Here is a 19043-nt window from a genome sequence, read left to right as displayed (position 1 = left end):
CCAAGAAGCTGAGGATGGATGGATTGGACAGGAACAGCTTGTGGATCTTGTGAGTTCTGGCTCCAGTGTGTTGCACAAACTGAGAAGGAAGTGCCTGGGCTGTCGGAACCAACTTGTGAGCCTCACCAAAGAAATCTGCTTGGGTTTTGAATATGCACTCTCTCTCCAAAGTAAGCCATGCTTGAATCTATTATTTAAGCTATGACTTGGACACCCTATTTATAGCAAACTTTGTTTATGTGTTTTATGGAATTTATATTAAACTCCACTTAAGCTTCATCAGGATTACCAGAATGAAACATCAACCATTTTAATGTTGAATCCTGTCGCGTTTTTATATGGTATAATTAATTATAATATTCAATTGGCTAATTAAAATAATTGTGCCACTTTAAATGAAAATGAAATATTAAGTAATGGATTAATAAAAGCACAAAACAAGCTTTACAACCGTGCGCTTTCATTTCTGCGCACAATGCGAACAGCTGAAACCACATGTGAAGTTTGTTCGGCTCCTATGAAAATACTGACATCCAAAAACTTTGACGAATCCCACATTATGTGTGCAAATGCATTTCAGAAGGATTTACGGTCAATTTCATGACAATATTACATTCATTACATACATACATAATTTCGTTGAGCTCATGTTTGATAATGAGGCCCAATGTGTTTAAGCACAAGGCAGTTTGCCCACTATGGATCTCAGTGTAAACAGACACATATTGAACCTGTGATTTGTATGAGGTACAGAAATAAAAACACATGTACAGACCTGCTCCACTGCATTTAAAGACATGTACAGACCAGCTCCACTTCATTTAAACACATGTACAGACCAGCTCCACTGCATTTAAACACAGGTACAGACCTGCTTCACTGCATATAAACACATGTACAGACCGGCTGCATTCAGAAGAAGCTGCCATTAATGTGTTCTCATCTCCCCAAAAGCAGGTTGAAGAGCAAGGAACGAGTGTAGAGAAGGCATGTTCTAGATCAGCCAGTCTGAACAAGTGTAGGGAAGGCATGTTCTAGATCAGCCATACTGAATGAGTGTGTGGAAGGCATGTTCTAGATCAGCCATACTGAATGAGTGTGGGGAAGGCATGTTCTAGATCAGCCAGTCTGAACGAGTGTAGGGAAGGCATGTTCTAGATCAGCCATACTGAACGAGTGTAGGGAAGGCATGTTCTAGATCAGCCATACTGAACGAGCATAGGGAAGGCATGTTCTAGATCAGCCATACTGAACGAGCGTGGGGAAGGCATGTTCTAGATCAGCCAGTCTGAACGAGTGTGGGGAAGGCATGTTCTAGATCAGCCAGTCTGAACGAGTGTAGGGAAGGCATGTTCTAGTTCAGCCATACTGAACGAGTGTAGGGAAGGCATGTTCTAGATCAGCCATACTGAACCATACTGAACGAGCATAGGGAAGGCATGTTCTAGATCAGCCATACTGAACGAGTGTAGGGAAGGCATGTTCTATATCAGCCATACTGAACGAGGGTAGCGAAGGCATGTTCTAGATCAGCCATATTGAACAAGCGTAGGGAAGGCATGTTCTAGATCAGCCATACTGAACAAGTGTAGGGAAGGCATGCTCTAGATGAGCCAGCCTGAACGAGTATAGGGAAGGCATGTTCTTGATCAGCCTAGGTCCCTCCTTTCTCTCACTTTCAACTCCAAATACAACACAACACAAGCACAACACAGGCAATACACACAGGCACAAAAACTCCTTCTTTGTCTTTCACAAACGCAAAAAGACATCTCATACACAAACATCTCATAGACTCTCATGCACAAAACACACATGCACGCACACACACACAAACACAAACACAAACACAGACACAAATGGAAATTCAGTTGCACATGACTGAGTGCTGGTGAAGGCAAGGTAAATTACTTTCATTATTCAGGTTGATGACTCCAAATGATAGTATTGTGTTTCCCAAAGATGGAATAAAAAGGTCGTTTAAAAAGTTTCTGCTCCCGACCTACAGAAACAGTTAAAGTGGGGTCACCTGATTGGCTCCCAGGAGCCAGTTCCCCTTCTCCACACGCAAAAGCAGCTACTTTCCCTACACATGAGTAAGAACATGAAACTGGTTTAACACAACAGCAATGCTTTCAACATGAGCACAACCAACACAGCAAGGGCTTCTTGTTGCTAAAATGCCATTCTGATCACCTGTTAAAGATCAGGCATGGAATCCAGGCCTCGATGCCCCAGCAACATATTATGGGCAGATATATGGGCAGTATATGGGCAGGATATGGGCAGGGCAGCATTTTACTGGCTGGACCTCCATGCCCCTTCAGAGGGTTTCAGTTAGCCTGGTTTACCTAATCGTGCAACAACGTGCCCTCTGGTAAAATGCAGCTGTGCACTCTGCACTGGCTGAAGGCGAAGAGTCGCTATAATGACTGTGCAGATCAGGGAACAGAAATGGTGGCTGGGCAGGGAGCTTGGCTCTCTGAATTAATGGAGGATGTCATAGCACACAGCTGGTTCTACAGATCTGACTGGCCATTCCAAATGAGGAGAAATTAGGGGCATAAAAAGGTGGTTAAAAAGTGCCAATTCAGCTCATTATAAATCTGAGGGACTGCAATTCAGCTGATAGAAGACTCACCACATTTTGACCCAGAACACATTTTCTCAATGATTTATATTATAAAAATAACATGTTCTTCAAAATAATTGCCCACCAGTCGTGCTCCTGTGAGCAAAGGCATAATTCGGCAAAAAGAGGATCTGACTCTAAACCCGTAATTTAAGCATGGTGATTTCAGAGCTGACTCTAAACCCGTGCTTTAAGCACATTGTTTTCAGTGCTGACTCTAAACCCATAATTTAAGTATGGTGTTTTAAGTGCTGACTCTAAACCTGTCATTTAAGCATGCTGGTTTCAGCACTGACTCTAAACTGACTCTGGGCTTGTTCAGGTCCGTGTTTCAGCCCCGGCTGGGAGGTGCACAGGGAATTATGGGTAATGAGGTGGATACTAAATTGATGGAGAAAGCTGTGTCCCTGTGGTGCCTGCCTTATTCCTGTTCACATTTATCTGAAACTATCTTCAAGTTATCGTAAAACTATTTTCAAATATCAGGGTAGCAGGAGTAGCAGTGGAGGGAAGTGTATGCTGAGCATCAGGATAACTAATGACCCCTCCCCTGCCGAAATAATGAGCTGAAATAATAACTGTACTGAAATAATGAGCTGAAATAATCACTGTGCTGAAATAAAGAGCTGAAATAATAACTGTGCTGAAATAATCACTATGCTGAAATAAAGACCTGAAATAATAACTGAAATAATCACTGTGCTGAAATAAAGACCTGAAATAATAACTGAAATAATCACTGTGCTGAAATAAAGACCTGAAATAATCACTGTGCTGGAATAAAGAGCTGAAATAATAACTGTGCTGAAATAATCACCAAAATAATCAATGTGCTGAAATAATAACTGTGCTGAAATAATTAGCTGAATTAATCACAGTGGTGAAATAATCTGGGTCATTGAGAATGCACAAACAGAAATGCCAACCCATCCACACTTCAGTAGAGGTGTAAAGTCCAGGGGGCTACGCTCATTAATTCAGCCAGTTGATTCCACTGATTAGTTCTACCTCCTAAAGAACTGTGCTAATGAGCAAATCCAGGTGACTGGAGCAAAATCCTGGGGAGGACTTTCTGAACCAGGATTCCCCCCCCCCCCCGTTCCTCAGTAGGAAGTCCAGGAGGCCTTCCAGAGCACAGACGCATACTCTGGACCGCTTCAAACACACCCTGCGGCTCACATCACTCCACAGAAGGTGTCAGCAAACTTGTGAAATGCCTTTCCAAATTAGCTGCGGATTTCAAGACAGATGTAATTATGCACCTCATTTCCTGCCCTGTCATTAAAATAAAAAAAATAATATCCCCCCCCCGCTCCTCTCAGACAGTACCTCCCCTCTCTCTAGTGTAAAATAGGCTTCTCTAGGCAAATAGGTGATTCATTAACAACATTAGCTGCTCTAGTTCAGTACCAATGCTCACATAAATAATCTATAGTTAATGTCCTGTCATTCTCTGCTCAGATAGGCCTAGCTAATGAAGTTCAACAGCTAGGCCCTCACACAACCTAAAGCACACACACCACACCCCCCCCCCCCCCCCACACACACACACACACACACACACACTACCTCTGTGTCGGGCATTAAAAGTGCATAATGTACAGCCCCAAGGTCATTATCCCATACATATTCTCTACGTCTGTCTGTTCAAATTGCTTAACGCCCAGCCTTGAGGTCATTACATATTCTCTGTCTATCTGCCTTGCAGTTTGGATGGCAAGAGTAAACAAACAGGAAAAGGAATAAGGAAGTGCAATCTTCAGGGGTAAAGTCCAAACAGGAAGCTTCATAACAGCGGTGACAGTAATTTGTCTGCAGTGACTGCTATGAAAGCCTGGCTTTTGGCCAGCACTGATTGCTCACACCGGTTAAACAGACTCTACTCTGCGGTAGGTTCCCTGGACTGATGCTGGGGTTACATTGTGCAGAGTGCTGGTTTTACTTCAAACTGAGACAGTAATTACTGAGGTTCCATTGAGAAGTAGATTGAAAACAGTTTGACTTCAATCGACAGGTGGTTAAAAAAACCCCTCCCAAAAAAAAGTAGTCTGGTCAGTGTGAATGATTAAACTTCAGGTCAGTTTAGCTAATAGCAATGAACTGAACAAACAAATTTGATTAAAGGCAAGCATACTGTCTGTTTTGCTGAAACAGATATTGGTATCATTATCTTTATTTGACTACAATAAGAGCTAGACTCCTGACCGGCATCAATCTGCAGATCAGTCAGGCATGATTAAAGGCCTGGTAGGTCCAGCTGTGACCTCTGACCTCCAGACCAGGGCGAGCTGTGTCCTGTGAGCTCTACACCAGGGCAGTGCCAGCTGTGAACTCTGACCTCTGCACCAGGGCAGGGCCAGCTGTGACCTCTGACCTTTACACCAGGGCAGGGCCAGCTGGGAACTCCGACCTCTACACCAACACTCCCTGGATTCTGCCGAATGCAGCCAACATCCCCTAGATTCTGCCGCACAAGAAATTCAGCCAACATTCCCTGGATTTTGCAACATACCAAATGCAACCAACATTTCCCGGATTCTGCCTGGCACCAAATGCAGCTAACATTCCCAGGATTCTACAGCACACAAAATGGAACCAATATTCCCTGGATTTCGCCACACCCAATGCAGCCAACATTCCCTGGATTCCACCTCACACCGAATAGAACCAACATTCCCTGGATTCTGCCAAGCACCGAATGCAACCCACATTCCCTGGATTCCGCCACATACCAAATGCAGCCAACATTCCCCGGATTTTGTTATGTAGGATTCCACAGGTTCCACTGTCTTGCACTAACCCTCCCGAGCCCGTCCAGACTCAAAGGACATGCTACTGTGTCAGTCCTGCTGGGGAATGACCCACTCTATAAGGTCCAAATATCACTTTAAGCACACAGGTTTCTGAACGGTCACAACATGAATCTAGAAGGTACTGGGGCTAAAACTAAATGTGTATCTGAATGACCGTCTCTGAAAACCCAGCGGCTGCACACACTGGAGAAAGAAATCCCCCTGTTTTCACCTCTATCACATCTGTTCACAAAGGAAAGGGAAAAAATGGCACTGCTCAAAATTGGCAGTTGATACCTCCACCGACCTTTCACCCCCAGCCCCTCAGGTGGAAAAATATTGTTCCTGCTCAAGTCAGTCAACGAGTGCTCAACTCTGCTGTTTCTAGGGCTGCTTCTGTTTAATAAGAAAATGTACAGGAGCACACAATAATCAGCCCATTGTCACAATGGCAGCTCAAACCAAGCGGCCAAAACTAGACTTCATTCTGGAAGCTCGCATCCTGGGCTTGTTGAGATACATTTCTCACTAGCCCCGCTGCTCACCAGCCACTGCTCACCAGCCCCGATGATCACTCGCCCCACTGTGGTTGGCTCCAGTATTCATAGATTGCATGTGATGTTATAAGAAAGCTGGCCACCATACTGATGACTTGAAACAATGTTAGTTTAATTTCTGTCAGCCAGTGCCAGTGATTGTAGACCTCCTTGTAACTTGTGATATGTCATTTAGCTTAGCTAGCTATTTGGCTCAGGCTGCCTAGTTAGATGGTGTAATTGTAAATAAAATAAATTTCTGGCAATAGTTCACTTTTGGTAGTGGGTTCCACTTAGGTGGCACATCAATGTAAAACATAGCTAACAGATCAGATAGCTAAGTTAAGTTAGCTAGACTAGTCTAGTTGATTAACGTCACAGTTTGTCCATCACATAAAATAAAATAAAGCGTTAGATAGCTTGCTCTGCTCGTAAGTTAGCTGAAGTAGCTATGAGTTTAACCATTAAATACGTACCATTTACTGTAAGTTAATAAGATGATGTATTACATTGGACAACGCTCACTTCAGACACCAACACCTTTTAATGTTAGCTACTACTAGCTCACTGTTCTAAGCCATTCCCAGCTAAGTCTTAGTAGCGTTCTGCTCACTGTAAAATGCAGCAATGTAACAATACCTTTCCAGTGGTCAGAAATATCTTGTTATCCTTTCACTTCATGTCATGTCTCTGGTTCATGTTACCCTGACCACACAAAAAACTGGTTGGCATCAGTAGCCTGCCTTTAAACGCTTTAAGGCTCCACTCACAGTAAGGAGATGGGCTGATCTCCTAACAGTGTTTCCCCAAGTCTACAGTGACTTATGTGACCTCTACAAAATAAAGTTGGAAAATAACAACATTTATTTAGAAAAGGTGTGTTTGGAGACGCACAGTCATTAGAGATGTTCAATCACATAAACCTGTGACATCAAAGGCATGAAAGGCAACAGTGGTCACGTTAACACATACTGCATTTTAAACGAGAAAGGAGCCGAAACGCAGGGGAAAATAACACTGATTTCTATTCTATAAAGGCAGGAATGTCAATGTCTTTTTTAAGATGAGGCCTAACCGCAACATCATAATTAGGCTACTGACATGGGTTTATTAAAATTTAGGCTAGCGTACGCAGCCTGCATTGTGAGAGTCAAAAAGAAAGCAGTTAATTTGAATGAAAAATCTAAATCAAAATGTCACTCTAGCTAGATAAATTAAAACAAAAATTGCTCCTATGTTTTTATTAGCCTGTGTGGAAAAATATATTTTGATCAGAATGACAAATGTCATTAGGCTCTCCCACTACACCACTACATCCCACTAATACCACTATTTCACCTGGCTCCTGTAAGTGTCATAAATAAAATTATGAATGACGAGCCTGTATATTCGCTATGATCGCAATTTAAATTGCACCATCAACAAAGTTAATGGCTTTACCCCAGCTGCTCATGCATGCAACAGTTCATGCTGCCACCAATGAACTGCAAATCTCTGGAAAACTAGCCAATTCTTCCATGGCCCAACTTTTTCCATACGACAACTGCTAAATTCCGCTAGGTTAGCTAGCTAAGTTAGCTATCCTTAGCAACCAAAGGTGTAGTAGAAAGCCCAGCTGTTGATAATACCTGGTAGCTTGATGCACATTTTAAAGAAAATAAAATGTATAACCTGCTTTAGAAAATAATATAATATGCTAAAGCTAAAAAGTGGTGTTAAGCCCACTATTGACATGTTTATGTTACCTTATTATACTGTATTATACTGTCATAAGTTATAAGTCAGTTTTTATTATCATTGCCGAGTGGCATCTCTGATGAGAGGCAGTAGTTAAAATCCCCATACATTTCAGTGCCATGCATAATTTGTGGCAATATCCCCTGAATGTGCACATAGAGCACGATAAGATCAGTGCAAGGCCCTTACAATTACTAACATCTAACCAAACTGTAGCATAACTTAGAATGTCTTCTGTTGCATTTCAGTTTGACACGTATTTTAAAAGCCATGTTACAGCAATTGACATGTTTGTTAACACACCAGTTTAGTGATCCACTGAATGTGGGGATGTATTAATATCACTGCATTAATAAAGAGCGCTGTTTGCCATTCCTTATTCCATGTATCGGTGCAGGCCCCTCTGCTGTCTGTGAACAAGGTCTGCCTGGCTAACAGGCCTAACAATAATTGAATTGTAAAGATATTTTTAATTAAAGATATTTGCTTCTACACCAGTCAGTGACATCTTTATTGATAGCATAGATTTTCCTCAGCGACACTCAGAATGACTCCCATACTCCCATACCTCAGAGCGAACTCATCAAATTAATTTCTTCTTCCAAATCACCCAAATGTCTCCTAGACCCCATACACAAAAAGCTATTGAAGGACCAGCTGCCTGTTCTTGGCAAATCAATTCTTCACATTATTAATTCTTCACTGTCATCAGGTTATGTTCCCATTTCCTATAAGATAGCAGAAATAAAGCCATTACTCAAGAAACCCAAATTTGGATCGCACTGTCCTGGCTAATTATAGGCCTATTATATTTAGCCAGGACAGTGCGTATGAGAGGTTTATGAGAGGTGTATGAGAGGTTTCAGTCCGGGTTCAGGAAGCATGATAGCACTGAAACAGCCCTCGCATTAGTAATGAACAAAACGGTTTCTCTCCCTGGATTGTGGGCATCTCTGTAGGTTAGGAAAATCAGTTGCCATTACTGGGCATGCTCTTACGTGGTTTAAATCTTATCTCTCTGACAGTTTTTAGGGGTAACAGTAAGTATTCTGGGTATTCCAGTGTATACTGTGGAGTCCCTCAAGGATCGGTTTTGGGTCCTTTGCTCTTTTCCCTTTACATGCTCCCTCTCTGGAACATCATAAGCAGACATGGTGTTAACTACCATTGCTATGCAGATGATACACAATTTTGTATATCTTTTAAGCCAGGTGAAGCTAACCAGTTAGAGGCTTTTCTTGTTAAGACATGGCTGATCCCGATAAGACTGAGATATTGATAGTAGGTCCCACACTGATTAGAGATAAATTCCTACTTTTATGTACATACAGATGGCTTGGCTGTCTCCAGCAAAGCAGTTATTATAAACCATTGTTGTCCATTATGTTGGTTATAGGCTGCATGAGCTAAATGGTCTATGTAGCCAACAAGCTAGCTGTACCCCATGAAGTAAATTGGTTGATATTGCTACAATGCTTTTCACTGTCATGCTACATATTCTAACACTTAACTTCACATGTTAAGTCTGTCCTTAGACATATTGCACACGTCAAACCATTTTACTTTGCACATATAACAACACAATGGTAATTTCCTCTAGTTTGCTATGCTGGCGAACCTAACCGTTACTTATATTAAATAGTCATAGGTTATTTGTGAGCTAACATCTCTATGGAACCACAAGACCAGGGATTGACGTTCCCCTAAAGCTCACAAGCCCCAGGGGTTACCGGAGGCATTGCAGCTCATTAAGCCTAAAAAAGCACATTTCCCCATTTAGTCTAAGAATTTACCCTGGCGAATTCAATTTCGACAGTACTTTTTCTCTGAGCTGCATGTCAGATATAAGTTGTCCCCTCGCATGCATTACGGCAGTGCCACGTGCGGACGAACTGCGTAAGATCGAATGGAACCACGTGACCACGTTTCCCTTCTAATTCTGATACAGTTCTGTGGGTAAATGGCTTAATTTGATGTCATAGCAGAGCGCCTGGTCAAGTCCTCAGGGAGGCTAGATGGGCAAGAACGCAGAGAGACCGGAGGACTATATAAAAACACCATGATTGCTAAAGCGAGTGCTACAGCTCTCACTGCCAACCCCATTATATCGGTCTTTCTGTCAGGCTGTCGTAAGCCTGGGGGACAGCTGCACCGGGGGAAGAGAGGCTAAAGAACCACAGTCTGTCTACAGTCAGTCACCCTCTCACTATAACCCCTGATGATCCGTGTAAATTTGCATCAAATGCGAAATGTGCTTGAAATGCTATTGAAATGTATTTTATCATTTCATGCAGTGTGTGCGTATGTGTGTGTGCGTGTGTACACGCATGCGTGAGAGAGAGGAAGAGAGAGGTAGGAAGGAAGGTTACTCATGGTTTTTTGGTAATATCATCTATGTATTTACTGCTGTAACAAATAAAGAACATTCATCAGAACCTGAGAAAGAGGAGTGTGAAGACATATACAGACAGAAATGTACGGAGATTACAGATAGACAGACAAGATTACAGACAGATTACAGACAGACCGAACTGTACAGAGATTATAGACATACAGAAATGTACAGAGATTACAGTGTATTTTGTGCACTGCAGTCTGGGGCAGGTGTGTAAGATGTGTGTAAGGGGTGTGTAAGATGTGTGTAAGATGTGTGTAAGGGGTGTGTGAGATGTGTGTAAGGGGTGTGTAAGATGTGTGTAAGGGGTGTGTAAGATGTGTGTAAGGGGTGTGTGAGAGGTGTGTAAGGGGTGTGTAAGATGTGTGTAAGGGGTGTGTAAGATGTGTATAAGATGTGTGTAAGGGGTGTGTGAGATGTGTGTAAGGGGTGTGTAAGATGTGTGTAAGGGGTGTGTAAGATGTGTGTAAGGGGGTGTGTAAGATGTGTGTGAGGGGTGTGTAAGATGTGTGTAAGGGGTGTGTAAGATGTGTGTAAGATGTGTGTAAGGGGTGTGTAAGGGGTGTGTAAGATGTGTGTAAGGGGTGTGTAAGGGGTGTGTGAGAGGTGTGTAAGGGGTGTGTAAGATGTGTGTAAGGGGTGTGTAAGATGTGTGTAAGGGGTGTGTAAGGGGTGTGTGAGATGTGTGTAAGGGGTGTGTAAGATGTGTGTAAGGGGTGTGTAAGATGTGTGTAAGGGGGTGTGTAAGATGTGTGTAAGGGGTGTGTGAGAGGTGTGTGAGGGGTGTGTAAGATGTGTGTGAGGGGTGTGTGAGAGGTGTGTAAGGGGTGTGTGAGAGGTGTGTAAGGGGTGTGTAAGATGTGTGTAAGGGGTGTGTAAGATGTGTGTAAGGGGTGTGTGAGAGGTGTGTAAGGGGTGTGTAAGATGTGTGTAAGGGGTGTGTGAGATGTGTATAAGATGTGTGTAAGGGGTGTGTGAGATGTGTGTAAGGGGTGTGTAAGATGTGTGTAAGGGGTGTGTAAGATGTGTGTAAGGGGGTGTGTAAGATGTGTGTAAGGGGTGTGTGAGGGGTGTGTAAGATGTGTGTAAGGGGTGTGTAAGATGTGTGTAAGATGTGTGTAAGGGGTGTGTGAGAGGTGTGTAAGGGGTGTGTAAGATGTGTGTAAGGGGTGTGTAAGGGGTGTGTGAGAGGTGTGTAAGGGGTGTGTAAGATGTGTGTAAGGGGTGTGTAAGATGTGTGTAAGGGGTGTGTAAGGGGTGTGTGAGATGTGTGTAAGGGGTGTGTAAGATGTGTGTAAGGGGTGTGTAAGATGTGTGTAAGGGGGTGTGTAAGATGTGTGTAAGGGGTGTGTGAGAGGTGTGTGAGGGGTGTGTAAGATGTGTGTGAGGGGTGTGTGAGAGGTGTGTAAGGGGTGTGTGAGAGGTGTGTAAGGGGTGTGTAAGATGTGTGTAAGGGGTGTGTGAGAGGTGTGTGAGATGTGTGTAAGGGGTGTGTAAGATGTGTGTAAGGGGTGTGTAAGATGTGTGTAAGGGGGTGTGTAAGATGTGTGTAAGGGGTGTGTGAGAGGTGTGTGAGGGGTGTGTGAGAGGTGTGTAAGATGTGTGTGAGGGGTGTGTGAGGGGTGTGTGAGGGGTGTGTAAGATGTGTGTGAGGGGTGTGTGAGGGGAGTGTAAGGGGTGTGTAAGGGGTGTGTGAGAGGTGTGTGAGGGGTGTGTAAGGGGTGTGTAAGATGTGTGTGAGGGGTGTGTGAGGGGAGTGTAAGGGGTGTGTAAGATGTGTGTGAGGGGTGTGTGAGGGGAGTGTAAGGGGTGTGTAAGATGTGTGTGAGGGGTGTGTGAGGGGTGTGTGAGGGGTGTGTAAGGGGTGTGTAAGGGGTGTGTAAGATGTGTGTGAGGGGTGTGTGAGAGGTGTGTGAGATGTGTGTGAGGGGTGTGTGAGGGGTGTGTGAGAGGTGTGTAAGGGGTGTGTAAGATGTGAGGGGTGTGTAAGATGTGTGTGAGGGGTGTGTGAGGGGTCAGAGGTCATCACCCTACCTGAGCCTCTCGCCGCTGCTACTGCTGCCGCTGCCACAGGACCGTACGCTGTTGCCGGGAAACCTAGAACACACACACGCCATGTCTTTCTCAGCCAGGTTCTCTCACCATCACAAAATAGTTTTAATTTCAACATGTACTTGATATTCCCCTCATAACAATACTTATTCTGAGGTAAAAGGTGTTATTGATGCACAATCAGGAGCCAGAAAATATATTTTTTCTCAGAATACAAAGGTAGGTTGTCACTGTGCATGTGCTTGTGATGTGTGAGAGAGAGAGAGAGAGAGCAGGAGAGTATGCTTGTTTGAGATACTGCGCTGCTTCACCGAAAGTAGTTACGTCAGGTGATCCCCTGAAATCCCCATTTTATTCTTCCCTACTCTTACTCTGTAAAGCGTCTTTGTGACAGTCCTTTGTAAAAAGCACTACACAAATAAATTCTATTGAACTGAAATGGTCCCTATTCTTGGAATTTGTGTGCTGCTTTTCATGCCCTTGAAGCCTGTTAGCGCTGTTGCTCCACTTCAGCGCCAGTCATCTGCACCACCAGAGTTAACCCTGACAGGGTCTGTTCTTTAGAACGTACTTTTACAGAGTGTTCTAGCTAACAGAGTTAACCCTGACAGGGTCTGTTCTTTAGAACGTACTTTTACAGAGTGTTCTAGCTAACAGAGTTAACCCTGACAGGGTCTGTTCTTTAGAACGTACTTTTACAGAGTGTTCTAGCTAACAGAGTTAACTCTGCCAGGGTCTGTTCTTTAGAACGTACTTTTACAGAGTGTTCTAGCTAGCCAGAGTTAACACTGTCAGGGTTTGTCGTTCGGAACATTATTTTACAGACTGTTCCAGCGAACCAGAGTTAACCCTGTCAGGGTCTGTTCTTTACAATGTTTTTCTACAGTGTGTTCTAGAACTCCATTGCTTTTGATTACCATTCAGGATTGTGATTGTTCAGATACTGATGTCACACTTTAAAGGGTTTACTATTCACTACGTATATACCATACTGCCTTACAGAGAGAGCCGCGTCTGCCCTCCAAGGCTGAGGTTGTGACTATAGCACAAGCGCTCACATGGACGAGATCAAGGGCCACGGTCACGTCTGTGTTCAAACAGGACAGGGATGAGTAAGAGATTCATTTAGATTTTACCTCTGCTACACTCAAGAAATCCCAGTGACTCTTGGCTCTGAAATCCACAGTGTTCAAACATGACAATTAAACACTGTCGTCGTGCCGAACAACGCTAGACCCAGGCGGGCGAGAGTCTGTGTCTAAGACCGTCCTGATGAAATAAATATAATTACTGACGAGCACTTTAATTAAAGCGCAGCTCTGACCACAGTGGCGTGCTGATGATTGAATGTTGATGCGCAATGACGAGATGACATGAACAGATGGCTCCGCTCTGACAGAGAGCCGTCTTTAGGACCGTAATTAGGACCGTCTCAGGGGCTGTTCATCTTCACTGATCCGATGAACCCCCACCCCCCACCAACCGGGGCCCCCACCTCCCTACCCCTCCCATCCAATTATGTCTGAGGCCCTAATAACCTTTCCATGGTCAGTGTTAATGCATCGTAAAACAGTGCTAATTATCTTCATAGGATGGTTTTCATTAGCAAGTTGATCTATGCAATGAGAACTGCTTGTTGGGTTTGAGGGAGGAGAGATTGTTTCTGATTGGATGCTCAATTTTCACGTTCTACAGGGGTGGGGCCAGCCTGACAGTGTCTCTGTCGAACACTATAGCTGTAGAACAGTGTATCTAACAGTATTGCTGTTGTACCAACACTGTAAGTAGAGATGACACCCTCGCAAAAGCACTGAAAATGTAACATCCCTGGCCTTCTTACCCAGAACAGCAATATTACCAACGGCCAACCGTCTCATTAACACACAAAGGTAACAGCTTTCAATTCCCTTTCCACTTTCTTTCTCTCCATTATCATCTGAAACCGTCTGAGGAGAGGGCTCAGGGAAACCTCAAATACCTACAACACGCTCGCTGGGATATGTGACAATGGAAAAGAGAACACAAGTTAGACTGAAGAAACAAGCTACAGCAACTCCCTAAAGAGTCTCTGATCCGTATTTATTATTCCAATATCTTTATAAATAATGCACTTCATGTTGAATTACGCCGAACTGATGAACTTTGATGTATGTGATACACCACCATGTAAAATAATGCAAAGTGCTTTGTGTACATGTAGCCGTCTGACCACCGGAGAGTTCCTGACAGAACTGACTTTAGCTATAATGTTAAAGAAAGCCCCTGGCAAAACTGGTTGCATCATTCTGTTCCTCTGTGAACCAAATACTGTTTAAGCCATTTAAGGTTATTCAAAATACTACCAGAGAGATTAATTAAGAGCATGCAATAAAAGCATTCAAAGAGTCTGACATATGGAACCTGAGACATAGCAAATTTATGTCAGAGCATGTGCATACAGTGTACATAAAAGTTACACTAAAATAGTGCGGTGAGTGGGGCGGCAACAGAGCCGTAATTCTCGATGACTCGTCTGTAAAGGTTTGCGAATCCGAGGAACCATTGCAGCTGTTTGCAGCATGTAGGTTCATGCTTTTCGAGGGATTGGGCACGACCGGAATATCATCCAAACAGACGAAAGCACACTATGGTAAAATTCTGTCTTCCACTCATCGCCTTCACAGGTATGGACTAGGAGGTAGGCACTCTTCACAGGAGATGAGGGGTATTTTTTACAGTAATGTTGTTTAACCCCCTGGTAGCCGATGCATGGGTGGAGGGTGTCATCTTTCTTCTCAACAAAGAAAAATCTGGCCCACTGCAGGTGACGAGGAAAGACGGAAACTGGACACCTCTCCAGGTGAGCAGGATGTGCAAAGCGGCGTGACGAAGTAGAGGAGGCTGGAGTCAAGGAAGGACCTCCTCTTTCACTGATGGGCATTGTATTTCGCTGGGAACTACAAATGAAATGTCCTGAGCCCCTGCAGTACAGGGAGAGACGTTCTGTGACGAGGCCGAGGCACAGTGGGGGACACAGGGCGACATGGAGGGTGTTGAACCGACATTCTTGTAGGCAAGTGTCGATTCAGATAGCCAGGTTCACTAGCCCATCCAAATCCAGAGCAGATCACATACGGTTAATCCAATATGGCCTAGCACCAACCCTAAGCCTGCCTGATTTTTCCCACCTTGAACCATACAAACTATATTTATAATTTACCAAGGTTACCAAGGTTTGTACTCTGCTGTGATGTTTTACAATTGATTTAAAATGCTCCATTTGCAAATCTTGATCTGAGGTAGACTTGAATATAAATACTTTGCCCAGAAGTATAGCAACATTTACAACCATTAGAATAATATTTTTTAAATCCCCAAGCAGAATAGTATGTCCAATTCAGCCTTGATATTACACTTTCTTAACCACATTTGAATTTGAGTCCAGTAAAGGTTCACTATTGTCATGTTTTATGCTTATCACGTCACGTTATCACGTTTCATGTTTAGTTATTGTCTTGGTTATTTTATTGTCATGTCACGTATTATGTTAGTCTAGTCTCACCACGTTTTTATGTTTTATTTCTTGTTACGTTTGATTTTTGACTACGCTCATTGCACAATCCCTTATTAAAGCCCTGACGGGACTTTATCACACCTTTGTTTGTCTGAGTCGTGCATTTTGGGTCCAACCCCCATGCACCTGTCTCAACTATGGCACAATATAATCTACATACTGGAGAATGTTCAATACCCTATCTATGTAACATTTTTTTGTGTGGCTAAAATTCAATACAATAGTTTAAACCGGAAGGCTCGCATAAATTAATCAATAGTTGTTTTATATATAGATTCATATCTCACATTCCATGGGTGGGGTACATCAAAAAGATGTTCTCATTTGTACTTCATTTTATATGGTATATCAAATGCACCTTTATTTTTTTAATATTTGTTTCTTTATTAATATTACACATTTTTGTCCATTTATTTAAAAAAAGATTTATACAGGGTCTGCATACCATTAATTTCCAGTTCCCTTTTCCACTTCTGTGGTAGGGATGAAAGTAATTGATTATAACGTGCCATGCTTCTCCATCACTCAAACGCCTGGAACCAACCCATCCGTACACTTTAGTAATTTGTTCATATGACATAATTTTACCTTCTTCATTTAGAATATCATTTACAAATATAATCCTATTCTCAAACCACTGTTTCATAAACATAGGTTTATTACCTATTACTATACTTGTATGAAACCATATGATCTGTTGAGATCATGTAGTTTCGTTTTTTCTATCTTTCATGGTTTCCCTTTTTTCCTGTTCTCAATTCGAGTCAGCTTTACAGGCACAATCAAGGACAGAAATTGCATTCACAATACTTGTATAACACAAATTGCACACATTCTTTCCAATTTTTCCCTTTCCCTTCTGTTTCTCGCTCCTTTTTCGACTCCTCGCTGAACCCATAGAGAGAGGCTAGAAAAAGATATTAAAACGGGGAAATTTAGAAAACATGAATGAAGCAAATGGAATGTCCTTGTTCCTCCAGACGTCAGTTACAGATGTGGCAATTCAGGAGAGGTGGATCCACAGGACATTTCCGCAAAGGATGCACTCATTCTAGATCAAAGGCAAGATTGGGAGTTCCTAGCTTCTACTTCTAGCTCCGAGAAGGAACATTTACATCCTTAAAGAAGGCAGACCTCGATCAATTTCTGCATAAGCAGCGAAATGAAAAAGAGGAGGAAAAATAAGTGCTTGGAATGAGCCCATTATTTGATAATCTCTTGATGCTCTTTCCTTCATAAGAGAGAACGCTACTTGCTTTGCTTTCCCTTACACTGTCATTCTTTTCTCTCCATTCACTCCATCTCTCTCTCTCTTTCTCTCTGTGCGTACCTCACCCCTGGTTTGTGTCGCTGCAGTGGCAAAGTGGCAGGAGTGGTGTAATCACAGAGAACTTTGGGAAGGAGTCGGTGGTAGCTCAGACACACTCAGCGCTTCCACTTCAACAAGGCCAATTACCTCGCCGCGGAAACCAGCCGCCGGTGGAGGAACGCACCACCGTCACCGTAGGGGCGGCCTGCAGTGTAGTGGTTCAGGTACATGACTGGGACCCAGTGGTTCGATCCCCGGTGTAGCCACAATAGAATCCACACAGCAGTTAGGCCCTTGAGCAAGGCCCTTAACCCTGCATTGCTCCAGGGCAGGATTGTCTATTCAACTGTACGTCACTGTGGATAAGAGCGTCTGCCAAATGCCATTAATGTAATTTAATGTTGCGTGTGACGCAGACTGGGCCAGACAAACCACACTACTCACAGCTACACAGCCATGAAGAAGCGTTGTGCCCTTCCTGATTTCCTCTATTACTGCATGTTTCTCACACTGAATGGTTTCAGATCTTTAGACAAAATGTAATATCAAGGGAACCTGAGTAAACAAAAACAACATTTGAACATAATTACTTCATTAATATCATGAAAAAAAAGTTTCAACCAAACAACTTCCTGTAATTTGAATCACTGTGGAGGAATTTTAGGTCACTCTTCTTGTTCTTAATTCAAACAAATTGGTAGGTTTTTGAGCATGAACTGCTCATTTCAGGTCCTGTCACCCTCTCTGTCTTGGGTTGAAGTTAGGACCGGACCACTCCAAATATTACATTTTGTTACTTTTCAGCCATTCAGATGTGGACTTGCCTTTATGTTTTGGATCATTGCTGCATAGCTCAGTTACGCTTTGGCTCACTGAGAGATGACTGGACATTGGGATCTGTGTCAACCAAAAAGATCAATTTGTCCATAGAACATTGGCTTGGGGATCATCCAGGTGCTTTTATTTGTAAATGTGAGGCAAGCATTGATGTTCCTATCGGTTAGTCTTGCTACTCTCCCATTAATCCAATTTTTGCCCGGACTCTTTCTTATTGATGAACACTGAACTTAGCTGAGGATAGAGAGGCCTGCAGTTCTTCTGGGGTCTTTTGTGACTTCCTGGATGATTTGTCGCTGCCCCCATGGGGAGAAATTTGGCAGGCTGGCCATTCCTGGAAACATTCACAACTGCTCAAAGTGTTCTCCTCTCACTGTGGTTCAGTGGTGTCCCAGAGCCTCAGAAATGGCTTTGTACCTCTTTCGATTGATGTATTTCAACAACTTTTTTCTCATGTGTCCTGAAATATCCTTTGACCGTGGCAAAGTGTGCCTGTAGAAACTTGTGATTATTTCACTGTGATTGCAAGGTTCAGTATTCAACAGGCCTGGCTGCAATCATGCCGGGCTGTGTTGCATCAGCTGAATGCAATCATCACTTCAATTTGGTTAGTTGGTTGACTGAGTAACTAAGAGGACAATTATTATTTTGACATGGATGATATGTTTGTTTGTTTTATTAAATAAATGAAATAATATAATACCTAAAATAATACCTGCCCACGCCGTGGTTACACCTGTTTGGGCTGTCTCTAACCTCGTTTGCATGACACCCACACCTGTCTGTGTGGTTGCGGAACCCCTCTGTGTGTAAAAATACACACACCCCCCCCGTGGAGGGGGTAGAAAGAGCAGTTTACACACATGGCTGGTGAGCACTATGTCCCCAAACCACACGTGACCCTGAGCTCCAACATGCCACGCCAAATACACCCCAGCCCTTGGCCCAAATGGGGGTGCGCTGTCCCCAGCTGATCCCCAGATGTCCCTGTGCCCACAGGGGGGTGGGAGGGCACTGCTGCTGCTGGAACCAGCTCTGCTCCTGCCTGTATTCAACGTCTCCAATGTGCGTTTGACCACTCAGAATGTAGACTGCTGTACACCAAAGCGTGAGGGAAATAACCCCTTTGTAATAAACCCAGCCGTATTCACCTTATCCCTGAGTCTGCGCATGGTTCCACTGTCCCTTTTCCTGACAGGA

General features: G+C 43.4%; 1 protein-coding gene across 5 annotated transcripts in view; it reads right to left on the bottom strand.

The window, feature by feature from the left end:
- Nucleotides 1–19043, bottom strand: part of msi2b (musashi RNA-binding protein 2b) — a 208725-nt gene that overhangs the window by 26293 nt on the left and 163389 nt on the right. For all 5 annotated transcript variants that reach the window (XM_061216701.1, XM_061216702.1, XM_061216704.1 and 2 more), the window contains exon 11: nucleotides 12127–12189. In XM_061216701.1, the coding sequence (XP_061072685.1) occupies nucleotides 12127–12189 (63 nt within the window). The remainder of the gene's footprint in view (nucleotides 1–12126; nucleotides 12190–19043) is intronic.

This window comes from Conger conger, chromosome 13 (genome assembly GCF_963514075.1).
Source record: "Conger conger chromosome 13, fConCon1.1, whole genome shotgun sequence".
In the NCBI taxonomy this organism is placed as follows: domain Eukaryota; kingdom Metazoa; phylum Chordata; class Actinopteri; order Anguilliformes; family Congridae; genus Conger; species Conger conger.
This window is presented reverse-complemented; position numbering and strand designations above follow the sequence as displayed.